General features: G+C 39.8%; 1 protein-coding gene across 2 annotated transcripts in view; it reads right to left on the reverse strand.

The window, feature by feature from the left end:
• Window positions 1–6389: 6389 nt before the first annotated feature.
• LOC149270380 (uncharacterized) overlaps window positions 6390–15372 on the reverse strand; it is a 59451-nt gene continuing 50468 nt past the window's right edge. For both annotated transcript variants that reach the window (XM_089463188.1, XM_089463187.1), the window contains exon 3: window positions 6390–10195. In XM_089463188.1, coding sequence (XP_089319314.1) covers window positions 6572–9013 — 2442 coding nt within the window. In that variant the 5' untranslated portion in view covers window positions 9014–10195 and the 3' untranslated portion in view covers window positions 6390–6571. The remainder of the gene's footprint in view (window positions 10196–15372) is intronic.

The raw sequence follows: 15372 nt of genomic DNA on the forward strand, positions 1-15372 counted from the left end.
TACGAGTGCCCATATCGGGAGCCTAGGCACATATGTTCAGCATAAAGTCTGCAACTTCATATTGGGTTTTTGGCAGCCGGAGTGAAATTTCACTCTTGGCCCAGCTGTCATGAATTTTGTGTTGGCCAGAATGCGGAAAAACAAGGCAATTGTTGGGCGCATGCTTAGTGTATAGTATATGGCATATGTGTAGAGATCAATCATGGTGTGGGCGCATCGCCGATAGCAGCCAGTGCAATAACCAACTAAAGAGTGCGCTCAAGGCTTCTCTGCAGGCCCAAGTCAACGCACTCGGCCAGAAAAAAACCAGCTGTACTCAAGTTCACATGCAAATTGAAAATCACCAAAATTGGCGGCATTAGATTTATGATAATGCTTAGCAGATTGACAACGACGCCTGCCGCCGCCTCTTCTGTGATTTATGCCGTTCGATTCTATGCTGAACGCTTTGACAGCTGCCACACACAACTTCCGTACGGTTCATTGACACAAGCACCTAAACGCTTGTAGGCTGACACAGCCAATAACAGCGGCAATCGGGCCATTTATCTGCATGCGAGTATATGCATTCGCTGCGCAATCGAATACCCGTCAAAGTATTAGGTGTCAGCCACTTACAGTGAGAGCCACTGTCGTCGCATCCTTAGCTGTCAGCTGTAACTTGGAGCCGCAGCTCTGACGCACTTTTAGCCATCGATTCGTGCACATGCCGCTGCTTAAAATGATTTCCTCTTGTCTAACCGACGACAATTTGCTCAAGCTGACAGCCGCATGTCCACCCACACGGCCCCACGAGAAGCTTTAGCAGATTCCCTCACCTGACAGTCGCCAAAACAAAACAAAATACACACACAAAAATACAAAAAAAATTAGCTCAGATCATTCATTCAGATTTAAGCATTTAAATTCAATTTATTTATTTTTTCGGCAGCTCGTACGAACAAAAAAAAATCTGTGTCGCTGTGCCAACAAACAAATTTTGTTCTAATGACTTTTGCTAAATATAAAAATATATATGTATATAAATATAATATAATATATATGTATATCTACATACCTGTCTTTTGTTCGCTTAGTGTGGTTCATAATTTCAATTATTAATTTTTAACTTTTTTTCTGAAATTATACAGCTATTCAAATCAGGCTTGGCTTTTATTGGCATTGCTGATTTGACATTACGGAAGCAAGTTGGCTTTAAAGGCAATTCCCGTCGGGCAAAAAAAAAAATCAAAAAACATTTGCAGTCATTAAGAAGAACTTTGTCGCTTAACGGTTTAATATTGGCTATAAACTTCTTGAATAATGTATATCCAAAACTGAGCCGATTGCCGATTGCTTAAAACACGATGAGTCACTAAGAGCGAAGCCTCTGACTGAATAGATAGGCATATATTAGATCTGAATTGGGCATCGAGTCACAAGATTCACCACAGACACGCACGTGCCATTATTTATTTATTTGTTCGAAAAACTTTCCATCTCAAGTTGCCGCGAGAAGAAACTCAGCGTTTTTCTACTCTTTCGTAAAATTATATAAATATTTTTATACCCTGAACCCATTGAAAATGGGAAATCAGGGTATAATGGTTTTGTTGAAATGTATGTAACAGGCAGAAGGAGGCGTGGCAGACCCCACAAAGTATATATATTCTTGATCAGGGTGACGAGCTGAGTTGATTTGGCCCTGTCCGTCTGTCTGTCTGTCCGTCTGTCCGTCTGTCCGTATGTTTGAACGCGTCGATTTCCGAAGATATAAGAGCTAGAGACTTCAAATTTGTTGTAAAATGTTCGTAATTACAGCGCGGATATCGAGTTTATCATTAAAATTCGATAACTCATCCCGATCTTTTTTTATCGATAAAAAACCTTATCGAAAACCAGTTATACAATTATATCTTCTACACCTTTATTGCTAGAGTCTCCAAATTTTGTATATATGCCTATATGCAATTTATACAATTTCGGTTTTTGTTAAAATTTACCCCCCACCTCTAAATTCACCCCCTCACCCTCACTTTTGTAAAAAGCGTATTTCAAATACTAGAGACTTGTGCTTTGGCAATTATATGCATATCTTTGTTATAATCATAATCTGAAAGTTTCATGAAGATCGTACGTCCACAAAAAAAGTTATTAAACAATTAAGTTCTCATAGTAAGCGCACACTGCAGCCCATGCGTGTTTATGCGTGGGTGCTTGTGTGTGTATGTGTTTGTGTATGTGTGTGTGTTTCTTGTGTAAGCTGAAAGACGCGAAAAATTATTGAAATAGCTAGCACTCCAAGGGTTCAGGGGATCTCGTAGTCGAGCAGTCTCGACTAGAGCTTTCTTACTTGTTTTCTATTTACATTTGATGCATATCAAAAATTGACTGGCTAAATTTATGATATTAAGACCAGGCTTCGCAGTAAAAATTTAACTGATATAGGTCTGGTAAAAAAGTTTGAAATTAAAGAACTTGAATGTAAAGATAAAATTATACAAATATATATATATATATATATATATATATATATATATATATATATATATATATATATATATATATATATATATATATTTTTTTTTTTTTTTTTTTTTTTTTTTTTTTTTTGTATATATATAGTACATAATATAATATTTTTAAAATTTTATAAATATTTATTAATATTTTAACATTTTCGTTTAATTTTTGACATATATTTTTTGTATTATCATATTATAAAGTACTTCAATTTAAAGATAAAATTATAGAAATATATATTTATCTATATATACCACAATATATATATTCTTTAAAATTATACACAAATTTATATATATTCTTCCATTTTTGTTTTTGATATATTTTTTGAAATTATCAACTTTTTGCTTTATAAGCTATGCTTCAATCGTTAGGAAAACAGTTTTGCTAGTAGACTTTTCGCTGTTGAATAGCCAAGCGATTGGACGTCTCTTCTGCTCATCGTCAAAGAGCTCATTAAAATGCAGATTAAATCGACGTTGTTTTTTCGATAAATATTTTGTATTTCAAGTATCCAACTCGAAATTCAGTTTTGCAGTCCATTTTTTGCTCAGTAATTGGCAAATGTCAGAGCGCAGGAAAAAATTGCTTTCGTTTGTTATCCACACATGCATATATATGTATATGTATATACACCATATATATATATATATATATATATATATATATATATATACCATATATGTATCAAATTGTGAGAGAGCGGCATTTTTTCACGCATAGTTGAATCGAGTGAATCATAAAGTAAATAAACATTTGGTTTTGCTTTCAGTTGCTGCTGCTGTTGTTGTTGTTGCTGCTGCTGTTTCATTTTCGGGTTTGGGTTTTTGTTATGGTGTCCGCACTGCTGAGTGACAGCTACGCATCCGTTGAAGCTGAGAGCTGAGAGCTGAGAGCTGCGCGACGGATGCTGAGTGTAGGGGTCATGGGGTCGCCGCTCATGTTGATTGGAGGTGTGTGCGTGTGTTCTATTTGTACAGAGCTGTCACCCCTATGCAGCAAATCGCAAAGATAGCAAACTTTGGCGCCAAGAGGTGACTGACTCACAGGTAAGCTAGCATGCCTGCTGATTAGTCACGCCCCATATCTTTATCTTGCGGTACAATTGGTGCCGGACAGTGTTGAACCAACTTGAAATTAATCGCCAAGCCGCATTGCCAAACATTTCAGAACGCCCATACGCCCCCCACGTGTGCCACCAAATATGAAGGGGCCGGGTTGCACGAGCAGCCTGAGTGCGAGCTGAACTTGAAATGGGCAAACCCGTTGGCTTTGTGAATTATTTATTGCGTGGTGCGGCACTTGTCACCACTCGGCACCACTCAACGCCCCATTTACAGCAGCTGCTGACCACCACCATTTGTGACAATCAAAGTTCTGAGCGAATATTAGTTTTTTTTTTCATTTTTTTTTTCATTCATTTCTCATTTCCATTTTATTTGAAGCGAGTCGCAAACTCTAATACTTTTTTATTCTCCTTTTTGTAGCTCCCGCTGAATGTATCAATTAATATGGTCACGTACATATATGAAAAAGCATTCACAGCATTCGCAATTGAATTGTTGAGCTGCGACTCCCTAAAGTCCACAGTTGTCGTCAAGTGCCTGTTCGTGTTCTAGAGCTCTTTGTGCTGTATGCGAGTAAGCTGAAAAGTGTTTTTTTTTTTCAGCAGAGGTTCGATCGATACGTTTTTAAATATGTTTAATGTAATTTTTATTGAATGCGTGTGCATATATGTAGGTTAATAAAATTTAATAATTTTCAAATTGTATTCTATCAACAGCCAAATTAATTTTCGATTCATTTCATTTCTAGATTCCCAGTCTGTACCTGAAAATATTAAACAGATTTCACACACGCGTTGCCCATCAGCCCTTTATAGTATTTCTCTCTACCCAAGATTCTAGATGAAAATCATTTTTATAAATAGATGTATTTCAAAAGCATTTCTTGCAAACTTCTGAATATACCCTCTATTATGTCATACATATCATCTATCGTGCATGAAGACTGCGTGGGCAGTCGCAGATAAAACAAGTTTGGCTGCAAGAAAAAATAATTGAAATTAATGAAAAAACGAATAAAGTCCAGCCAATAAAAAGTCACAATAATTAATTATTTTTTAAGACACATATTCTTTTATTTAAATAGTTGTTGTTCTCTTGGAATAGCATATTTTATATTTCTTTTCTGTTTTTTTTTTTTTTTTTTTTTTTTCCATCTTTGAAATTTGCAGCGTAACGAGAATATACTTGATAAAATAGATGTCTTGTTGTAGCTACCAATTTGTAATTGTACTGTAGTAAGTTTTTTTTCTACATTTCATTAGTTTGGTTTCATTTTGTTTCGGTTGCCTTTCAGCTTTATAAGATAATTTGTCACATCGAATTTGTGTTTGGTTTTTCGTTTACATTAATAGTAAATAGCTTTTGACATTTGAAAAAAATATAGCACTATTTGTATATATATTTATAAACTATTAATACGTGTTTAGTTAGTTTTTGAATGCATTTCCTTACATTTCTTTCGCCATCCTCATCTTCTCTTCTTCTCTTTCTCTCTCTCTCTACCGTTCTCTACCTTGCATCACATTAATTGTTTTTTAAATGTCTGGGAACTGTTTATTTAATTTTTTTATGTTTACACATACAGAACATGCACAAGACATCGATATATAATTTTATATAATATTACATATAAATATATCATTATTTTGGTTTCATGTAAATTTTTAGAAATATAAATTCGAGGATTTGTATTCTTTGTGTGTGTATGTGCGTATGTGTGTGTCTGTGTGTTTTGTATCTTTAAGTTACAAAAGGCTTTGCTAGTTGTAAGCAAGTCAAATGGCGACAAAAAATGAAATTATATTACTGAATTGAACTTAGACAATATAAAGCTTTCGATCTGAGGCGGCAAATATAATACTATATATATATATATATATATATATATATAATTTTTTTATAACTCTTCTTTGAAATTAAAACTAATGAGGTATTTAGCTGCACGCAATGACTGAAGTACTAAAAAGCAAATTGACTTTAATGGACAATAATCAAAAAGAATTTATGAATTAAATACAAAAATTTAGGTCTGACAGCTAACATAAGAAGAAGAAGACATTGCACAGAACAGAAACGAGTTTTCAATATGAAAACTGCCGCTTGCAATATCTAGAAATGAAATATGTATATATATATATAAAGCACTAAGTGCCAGGCTCTATAGTATACATATAAATCTATAGTAGATATTAATACAATATAATATATATAAATATTCAATTATATATTATATATGTATATGCTATGCACATTTACTTAGCTTATGAATTGAATGCTTAGCGTTGGGTTTTAGACAGAATGTTTTGTGTTTTATTTTTGTATTTTTTTTTTTTCTTTTGTTAAAGCTTGTTGTTTTTAATTAATAAATATTTACCAAATTAAATAATAATAAATAAATAAGGGTCGTTTTTTGTGGTTTGTGTGAGAGTCTTTAGCAATTGACTTAAAAAGTGTAGCTGTGTTTTTTCTTCAAGTGTATATACATATATATATGCATATATACTATATTCATATGTTTAGCTGTTCTTTTGTTAGGTACTCGAAATTGGCTGCTTGATTCCCGTTTTGATATAACATTTAAGCTATTTACTTAATATGTTAAAACCGTTTTAAAATTTTGTAATCTCGTTTTTTTTTTTTTTTTTTTTTTTTTTGTGAGACTTGTACACAGTTGTTGCAATCTTTGTATTTTAATTTGTTATCTAGCTGGATAAATGTTTTACAAGGTACTTATAGCTGATGTCTGCCTTTGCTTTTCACAGTTTGACAAGCACATGCATATTCAATATTTGTGTGAAATTTTTTAGTATTTTCTTTTAGGTTTTTGGCATGAGAAGCTTCTAGCAGAGCATAATATTAATATTTGTGTTTCTTTGTGTTGTTTTTGTTGTTTTTGGCTTAGTGTTGCTAAACTTATGAGCTACGAATACTGTTCTGCGAATTCTTCAGCAAGCAAATCAATGTTTACTATGTAGTTTAGTAGTTACTTAGAGCTAGTTTGTCTAGACCTCCGTTGGCATCGACTGCGCGCAGTCCGACTGCAGCTTCCTGGATCCCCGAAAGAACATGTCGAGCAGATTGCGCCTCGACTGGAACTTGGTCGGCGAGCTGGCTATATGGATGTGCTCCACGATCGTGATGCCGCGCTGCAGCTTGGGCCGGGCCTGGCGCTGGGCCGGTGGCGGCGTTGCCTCCAGCGAGGGCACCTCATCCGAGTCCGCGGAGCCCTTGTTGTTGTTGTGGCCGCCGAAATTGATGATGGTGCTGCAGCTGCTGTTCGGGCGAAGCGTCAGCGTCGTATGCACTGGTGTTGCCGTCTGGCACTGGCTGGCCAGCGAGCTCTGCGGCGTCAGATACCTGCAGCTGTTGCTGCTGTACTGCGACAACTTGCTGCTGTTGCGCTGCAGCTGGGGTGCACTGGCGGCCGTTGTGCTGTTGCCGTTGGTCTTCATGCTGCTGCTGGGATGACGCTGCAGTGCGCTGGCCGAGTCCAGGCCGAAGAGGCGCTTGACGCCGCGCCGCACGCGCTTGTTGCGGTAGGCGAAGATGAAGGGCGAGCTGAGATTGGCCAGCAGGATCATGAAGATGGCCAGCTGAGTGGAACCGGTGAAGTTCGCGGCGGACAGGCGCGACTGCAGCAGCACCAGCAGACCATAGGGCAGGTAGGAGACCACGAACATGACCACGACCAGGATGCTGATGCGTGCGGCGCGCGACTCTTCTCGATACTTGAACAGGGAGCTGGCGTTGCTCAGCCGATGGCGCAGCGAGCTCATGTAGCTGAGGGCCTTCGGTGAGGCGTGAATGGCGGGAATTTGCAGCGCATGTCCTCCTCCTGCCGCCTGTTGGCGCGCAGTGCTGAAGTGGGTGTGCTGCTGCTGATGATGCTGCTGTGGCGGCAATGGCTGCTGCTGCTGCTGCTGCTGCAGGTGTTGCTCTAGCTGCGGCTGCTCCTGCTGGCGATGGGCGTGCAGCAGGTGAGGCGAGCTGCACTCCTCGCTCAGCAGATCCTGCGGCAACTCCGTGTACTTGTGCAGATTGGGCGAGCTGTGCACCTGCCGAATGCCCTGCACGCGTTGCAGCTCGCGCAGATCCTGCGACGACGTGCCCAGCAGAGGCAGCTGTCTGGCCGAGTAGTTCCGCTTGATCTCGCCGCTGGCTGTTTGCAGTGTCAGCAGGATGTTCTGGTTGCGATCGGCCAGCGACTGCTCGGGCACGCTCATCAGCGGCATGTCGCCATGGTTGCTCTCCACATCCACGTCGGAGCCATCGTCCGAGATCGTGGGCAGCAGCACCTTGGCGGCCGAGTCCCGGCGCAGACAGCTCGGCGAGCTGCGCGGCGCCCGATGATCGATCTGCATCTGGAGGCCACCGGTGACGCCTCCGTGCGAGCTGGCCGAGGATATGGAATGTCTGTGCACACACAGGCTGTTCGTGTAGTTCGCGGCGGGCGCGGCCTGGGCGTGGTTGGTCAGATTGAGAGCGCTCTGCAGCAGCGGCGAGGAGCCGTTCTGCCTCATGCGCAGCCCATTGCCGCGCGCCTCGCTGAAGATGCGCCAATACATGCCGCAGACAAAGCCGAAGGGCAGCAGGATGATGACGATGAAGTACACGCAGGCATAGATCACGCCGAAGATGCTGTTCGTGCTGCTGATGTTGAAGTAGGTGGCAGCCAGGCGCCGGTGCCTGCTGAGCAGCGTGTCCGCCTCGAAGTCGAGCACACGAAACGCGGACAGCGCCCCGAACAGTATGCCTACCGCCCAGGTGAGCGTGATGAACACCCAGGTCTTGACGCCCGAGATGCGACTGTGATAGCGCAGCGGATCGGTCACCGCGCACCAGGTATCGCCGACCACCAGCAGCACCGCCAGGGCGCCCAGTGCGGCGGTCATGTCGATGGACCAGCAACGCAGCTGCACCACTGGCAGCGAGAAGCTGCTGTGCACCGGCACACTCAGATTATCCTCCTGAGTCTCCGTCTCCGTGATGACGATGCCGCCATCTCCACGCTCATCGATGGTCAGCTCGCGGCAATACGTGGCATTGCACTTGTAGATCATCTCTATGGTATCGCCAGAGCTGTCGTTGCTGCTGTTGGTGGTGGTGATGTTGCGGCGCACCACAATGCCGTCCTGCTCCACGAGTTGGCCATGACGGCGTATGGTTAGCTGATGATTGCCCGGCTTCGAGTAGAACTCAATGCTGTCGCCGGCCGCATTGCGGCCAACCAGCTGTTGCTCCTGCCCGGAGAAGCTTTTGATTCCGCTGAGGAACAGAGTCGGTGCCAGAATGCAGCAGCCAATCAGATTGATGATCAGCAGATTGATGGTGAAGCGATTCGCTGTGGTGCGCAGTCCCGGCGTTATCCAGAATGCGCACAGCGCCAGCAGGTTGATGACGAACGAGATGAGCAGCAGGGCCAAGATGAGGAAATCAATGGCCATTTCTTTATGCTACCAACAATTGTTGTTGCTCGTCGATTAGTAACACTTTTGTCTGTTGTTTTACTTTTTCAATTAGCTGTTTTATTTGTTGTTGTTGGTGTTTTTGTATTTGTGGCACGCACATCACTTTACAGTTTGAGAGTCACTTCTTGCATTTTATTTCTGTGCGTTTCTTGTGACTTTTTGAGACACATGCACCAACAAAAATTTCACTTGGTTTACACCTTGCACTCTTCGACTTCTTCTTCGTCTTCTTCTTCTTTTTTGTTTTCCAATTTATTGTAGCTTGTTTCTTGCAAACGCTTGCTAATTTACGCGCGAAGCTCGTCGTCGATATTGAACAAAAATTTCTAAAAAAAATTTCTTTTTCGTTTTTTCGTACATGCAAATCCAATTTCTTTGGATCTCTGGCGTTTACTTTGATTTTGTATTTTTGCTTAAACAAATTGTAATTTCTTGTTGAATTTGTATATGTTTCTGATTTCGTTTCTTTTTCCGCGCGTTGATCGAGCACGATCTTCACTACGAAGCGTTTCAAGCACAACTGTCGTGTGCGTCGACCGCAACGCCTCAAAATATATATGGGCAGCGAGCGCTCTCAGCTGAGCGCCAGCAACAGTTGCTGCTGTGCTCGGAGCGCTGTGAGAGCAGTGAGCGTGCTGAGCGGCAATTTGTTGTCGCTGTTCTCCTTGTGATTGTTGTTGTTGCTGCTGCCGCTGTTGCTGCTGTGATTTGTAGTTCCCACGCTGCCGCTCAATTAATACCGCAGCGACTTTGAATTTATGCTGTCTTCTCTGTTGCTGTTGCTGCTGCTGCTGTTGTTGCTGCTGCTGCAGCTGCAGACTGCATTGTTGCTGTTGCCAGCCGGTATTTATCAGCTCTTAGAGTCTGTCTGCGGCTACTGCTGTTGCTGTTGTCCTAGTTCGTTGCAAGCTCACAAATTGTATAATCTTTTTGCAATTGCAATTGGCGAGCGCTGCTTCACTTTTGCTTCGCTCTCATTACATCATAATCGGCTATTGTTGCTCATTTTGATTTGGGTTCTGTTCAACATCCAATGCAGTGGGCCATGCTCTATTTTCCGAACCATAACAATTGCATTTTTATTAGGCCCAAGTCAACAGTCGTAGTATTGTTGCTGCTGGCGATGCGGAACAGCTGATGAAATTCTCAGCACAGCAACTGGAAGAGAGAGAGAGAGAGAGATGCTATGTGAAATTCGGAGATAAGAGACTCCCTTGCGCTATTTTCATATGAATACAAATAATGAAATACAAAAAATAAATACAAATAAATAAATTAACAATTTACGTTTTCTGTTTTGATTGTGATTTTTGTGAAATTAAAAATAAATATCAACTGGCTTCGGACCATGACACAGCACATACATACATACAGAAATAATTCACATATGCATGTTTATATGCTTATGTATGGGGACTCATAATCGTGTGCCTGTGACTCAGTTAGGGAATCAATCTATAACATTTGCATGAGCCTTTCCAGAACTGAGGCACGCGTTGGCCCTATGCCACAACGAGTGAGTAAATATTCCTTATCGGCTAATTACAACAATGACCAGACATTGATAAGCAATAAGATCTAGCTGTAGGTAAAAGTATTTCAGCACTACATGAATTCACAGAGCTCTATGAAAAGACAATGAATATTGGAATAAAAAGAAATGGCAAATATATAAAAATATCTGTAATATTACACTGGAGTTATTTTCAGGTATTCGAAGATTTTAAAAAATACAAAAGAATATTGAAAAACAAAATAAGAAAATATTGAACAAAAGTATTTATATATATATTTAACATATTTTATCCATATTTATATACAAATTTTCCTCTTTTCTATTTAACTGGAACTACGTATTATCAGTTATTCGTAGATATCATTCTAGCTCTGTAATGCTCGCATGACTTTAGCTAAGCAGCACTCAAAAACTGCATGTTGCGAAGAAAAAAAAACCCAGTTAAGTGAATTTACAGTTATTGGCCAGGTTGGGCTTGCATGTCTTCGGTACTACGCATCAGCTGCTCAACAAAGCTACTCATGACTATCAGCTGATTTCGACATGTCCACTCGAACGACACAACTTTGAACCCACAGCCACAAGTCGGCGACACGCGGGGCGTATGAGCTCATCCGAGCTGCGTTCTATCGTTCGACCAGTTTCCATACTAAACGATTATATATCCAAATATACATGTATATGTACATATATGCGGCTGCCTGGGCAAATGTGATCGGAGTCGAGCATCATCATGGGAGCATTGAACACGCGACCAGCGACTGTGAAATGTAAACAAATATTATTTCGTTTTACGTCCGGGCTAAAGCGCAGTTTACATGCCCTACTTAAGCCTGAGGCAGAGTGCGTTGAGCAAAGAGACTCGCTCGTGTTGCCAGAAGTTGCAAGTTTGCAATGGAAGCGCTGCTCTTCATTTCGCCAACAAACAATATTTGTAAAGAGCAGTTTTGCTAAAAGTATTTATTGAGCTATTGGGCTCGCGGAAGTAGGTCGTGAACAAAAGGCACGGAGCACACAAAGATTTCTTGAAATAACAAAAAAAAAAAAAGTCTAAATGTCATTAATAACTTGCACTTTGTTCTCTTTCTGCCTACCCATAAATGTATAGCACACTATCTGAGTCTCTCTCTCTCTCTCTCTCTCTCACTCTCACACTCTCGCCTTAAAACTCTATTTCACTCTCCGCCTTTAGTTGTTTCACTTTCTGTCTTCTTTGCGTTTCTCTCTATTTCAAGCGCTCTATACATCTCTCTTCGCACATCTTCTTGATATAGACTGATGAAAATAGATAGATAAGATTTTAAAGAGAGCCACAAAATATTTAATGATAACATGTTTTAAGTTATATATCGGCATTGCGAGACCGAAAGATATCATTAGCAAGGTCTATTGCCTGTTTGAATCAATCGGCTCTCTGATTTACCTCTCCTCAGTTCATATTAAAATCATTAGTTTATGAGTTCAGTAATACCTAGACCCAATACCCTACACCAAGCAATAGAGGAAATTCACCCAAAATATATTTTTTGAGGCTTATCTCCAAGCGTCAGTATCGCTTTAAAGACACGCCCCAATCGATTAGGCACACGAATGGAAACTCATCTCTGAATGCTGTGTCAACAGAGGGCGAGAAAAGGCCAGATCAATGTTATCTATATATACATATAGATGTGCAAATATATATATATATATGTATATATTCGATTTGAATATTATGAAGCACTTAGTCTAGCTCAGCTAAACGCCAATTTAGGGGTGTGAATTTAACGCTCGCTTTGCACACTTTTCAGGCGGCAGCTCAGCTGTTTATGGAGGGCAAATATTGACGCGAAAAGTAAATCAAGGCAAAGACGGACGTACGTACTCATATGCATTAATAAACACGTATTGCTCTATCTGCTGCGGGCTTTGCCAGAAATCAAAATTGTTTTTATTATACCCTTCTTGCCGAAAGACGAGCTAAGGTATACTCATAGAATCATAAAATCTCTCGTAGAAAATAAATAAATATACCATACGTATCAAGTAGATCAGATCATGTGATTGGCCAGGTTGCTTAAAATTAAAATTGGGCTGATTAACTAAACAATTCATTTCCTTACCAAAAGAGATATAAATCTATATTTTCTGACTCATTCGGAATGAACTAAATTTCTATAGTAATTTGAGTATAGAGTATCTAACAATCGTAGACTATTCGCTGTAATTTTCCACTTGTACTTTTGCTTGTTTCCTAGTGCTTATCAGTGCGTCTAAGCTGATGTGGCTCTACAATATTTTTATTGACAGATAATGCAACGGAACAAAGACAATTTGCACTTGATCAAATATTGTAGAGATTATGAGTGCTGAATGGCATCAGCTTTGATTTTTCATAGCTTGAGGGTGTTGGGGCTTAGGTCAACTAACGCCTGATTTATACAATTAAAATGAGACTAAGTCTAACCTGCCAAAACACGAATCTAACTGCATAATTTGCATTTAGAATGCGAAGAAAGATCAAGTGAACAAAGGCTTTTGTAATACTCTGTCGACTGAAGCGAAGTGTAGTGCATTTATTTCTTTATTATACATATACATACATATATATAGCATATATAAATATATATAGATTGCATTTCTGCAGAAACAGCTGTGCTGCCTTTCGATGGCTGCTCTAACACTCGGAGCGTGTAAACAAGTCGCTGAGAATGCGCTCATTTGCATGACTTGGCAAGAAAAAGCATTGAGATAAAAACATGTAGCATGAGTAAGCCAATCAGGTGGAGAGCCTCACCCCACCACAGTGCGCCCAGTCTTAGATTGCGCATACGCCACATACGCGGGGTTCACAAAGCTTTAGCCACAAATTATAGCGAGAAAAAAATAAAAAAGCAAAACAAAGTCGCCATCTGCGTCTGCATGAGCAATCGAAATTTGGTTAAAGAGGCTCGGCTTTATTTTGGTTGGGCTTTATTCAGCACGTGATACGCTTAACGAGTCGCTCTAGATGGATGGGGCCAATATGGACCTGTTGCGAACAACGGCTCAGCCTGTGAATCCCAGCACAAAGAATACAAAAAAAACTATGGCTCACGCAAGGCAAACCTCTGCAACACCAACAACAACAACAGCAGCAGCAAAAACAGCAGCAACAACAACAACAACAACAACAACAGCAAAATTCAACTGTCAACGTCTAAAGCCGGTTTTGATTTTTTTGCTCTTTTTGAAACATACATATATACAAATGCATATACATATATATTTTCCGCTCACTCTGTCTCCCACTCTCCTACTCTCTCTCGGTCTCTCTCTCTCTCTCACTCTCAGCGTGTAAAAACGTGACGTCACTTTTGACGTTCATAAGTGGAGTGCAGCCTGATATTTAAATATAAAGTTTTGCACTCACTTTTGGACTGGCTGACAGCGTCGCATCGATCGTCTGTCCCGCTATCGTACAAATTGAGGCACTTAAGACTCATGAGCCCATAAATAAATTTGATATAAATGATATTTAACCCATATTTGTGGCTGACAATAATATACCCCGAAAATGGGCGTGAAATTCCTTATATCGTTTTTTCTTATACTTTTTTTCTGTTTTTTTGTTCGTTGCTTTTACCTTTCAATATTTACATACAATGGCCATGCAGTCCTACAACAGTCTAAAAATGGGCAGAACGACGGGCATTAATTTACTCTGGCACATATACATATGTACATATACTATATGCCCATAAGACCTGACAATAAGTCGTGTTACGTGCCGTGTCCTTGAGCTTGCCGCAATTATGGCAACGCTCACGATGATTTGGCTTTCTGGCCTGGGATTCACCTGGCCGTCGATTGTGATACGATCAGCGCTCTGTTGAGCCATGTTTAAGCTCTTGGAGTAGGCCTTTAATAACTGAAAATGTTGTCGATTCCTTCAAATATTCTGTTGCATTACATTTGAGCACGTGATTTGCATTTGCTGTGATTGAAATTTGATAGTCGTGTGCGTAAAGTTTTCACTATAATGGATGAAGTTTTAAGCGCATTAGAGAACCAACGAATGCATGTGTGCATGAAATGAATAAGTATGTGTGCATGAAATTTTTGTAAGAGAAAGTTCTATATAAATGTATATATATATGTATATATATATTTAATTTTTTGTAGACTTTTTTAATTCATTTTAAGTTGTATCTTAGTGTCCGTCTCTCACGCTCCCTCTTTCCCTTTCTTACTCACTCCCAGTGTTTCTTGAGTACATTAAGCATTAAAATCAATTAAAAGAAAAAAAAAATAAATAAAATATAAAATATATCAAATGAAATTTATTAAAATACAAAAAAAAATTAGTTTAATTAAAAAAAAAGATAATAATAATATAAAAAAAAAAAACAAAAACAAATCAATACAAAATGTTTCAAGACTCGCTGCTCATCTAACGCAATTATTTCATATCGTCAATCTACTACGTATTTTATTCATGATTGTGTCTATGATAGAGAACTACTTATATATATTAGTAATCCTTCGAAAGATTTATAAATGACTCAGTTAAGACTGTAATTGCAATGAGAATAGCAGACCGTCTTAACCTCTTACGTATGCTAGCTTAAGGCATTAGAGGATTACACGAGGAGTAATCCATTGCATAGCTGCATTTTGAACTGCGCATATCATGTGATAAGCCAATTCATAATTTGTTATAGGCCAAACAAGGTCTGTGCACGGCGCATTTCCTCAGCCGAACGCTAATTCATTCCGCACGTTGCCCTCTTCCGGTGCCAAATAAACATGTTTCTATAGCTTATAGTCTAAGCCGCTGCTAATTGACAGTGACAGACGG

This window comes from Drosophila arizonae, chromosome 2 (assembly GCF_054131065.1).
Source record: "Drosophila arizonae isolate 15081-1271.41 chromosome 2, UAZ_ARI_1.0, whole genome shotgun sequence".
NCBI classification, from domain to species: domain Eukaryota; kingdom Metazoa; phylum Arthropoda; class Insecta; order Diptera; family Drosophilidae; genus Drosophila; species Drosophila arizonae.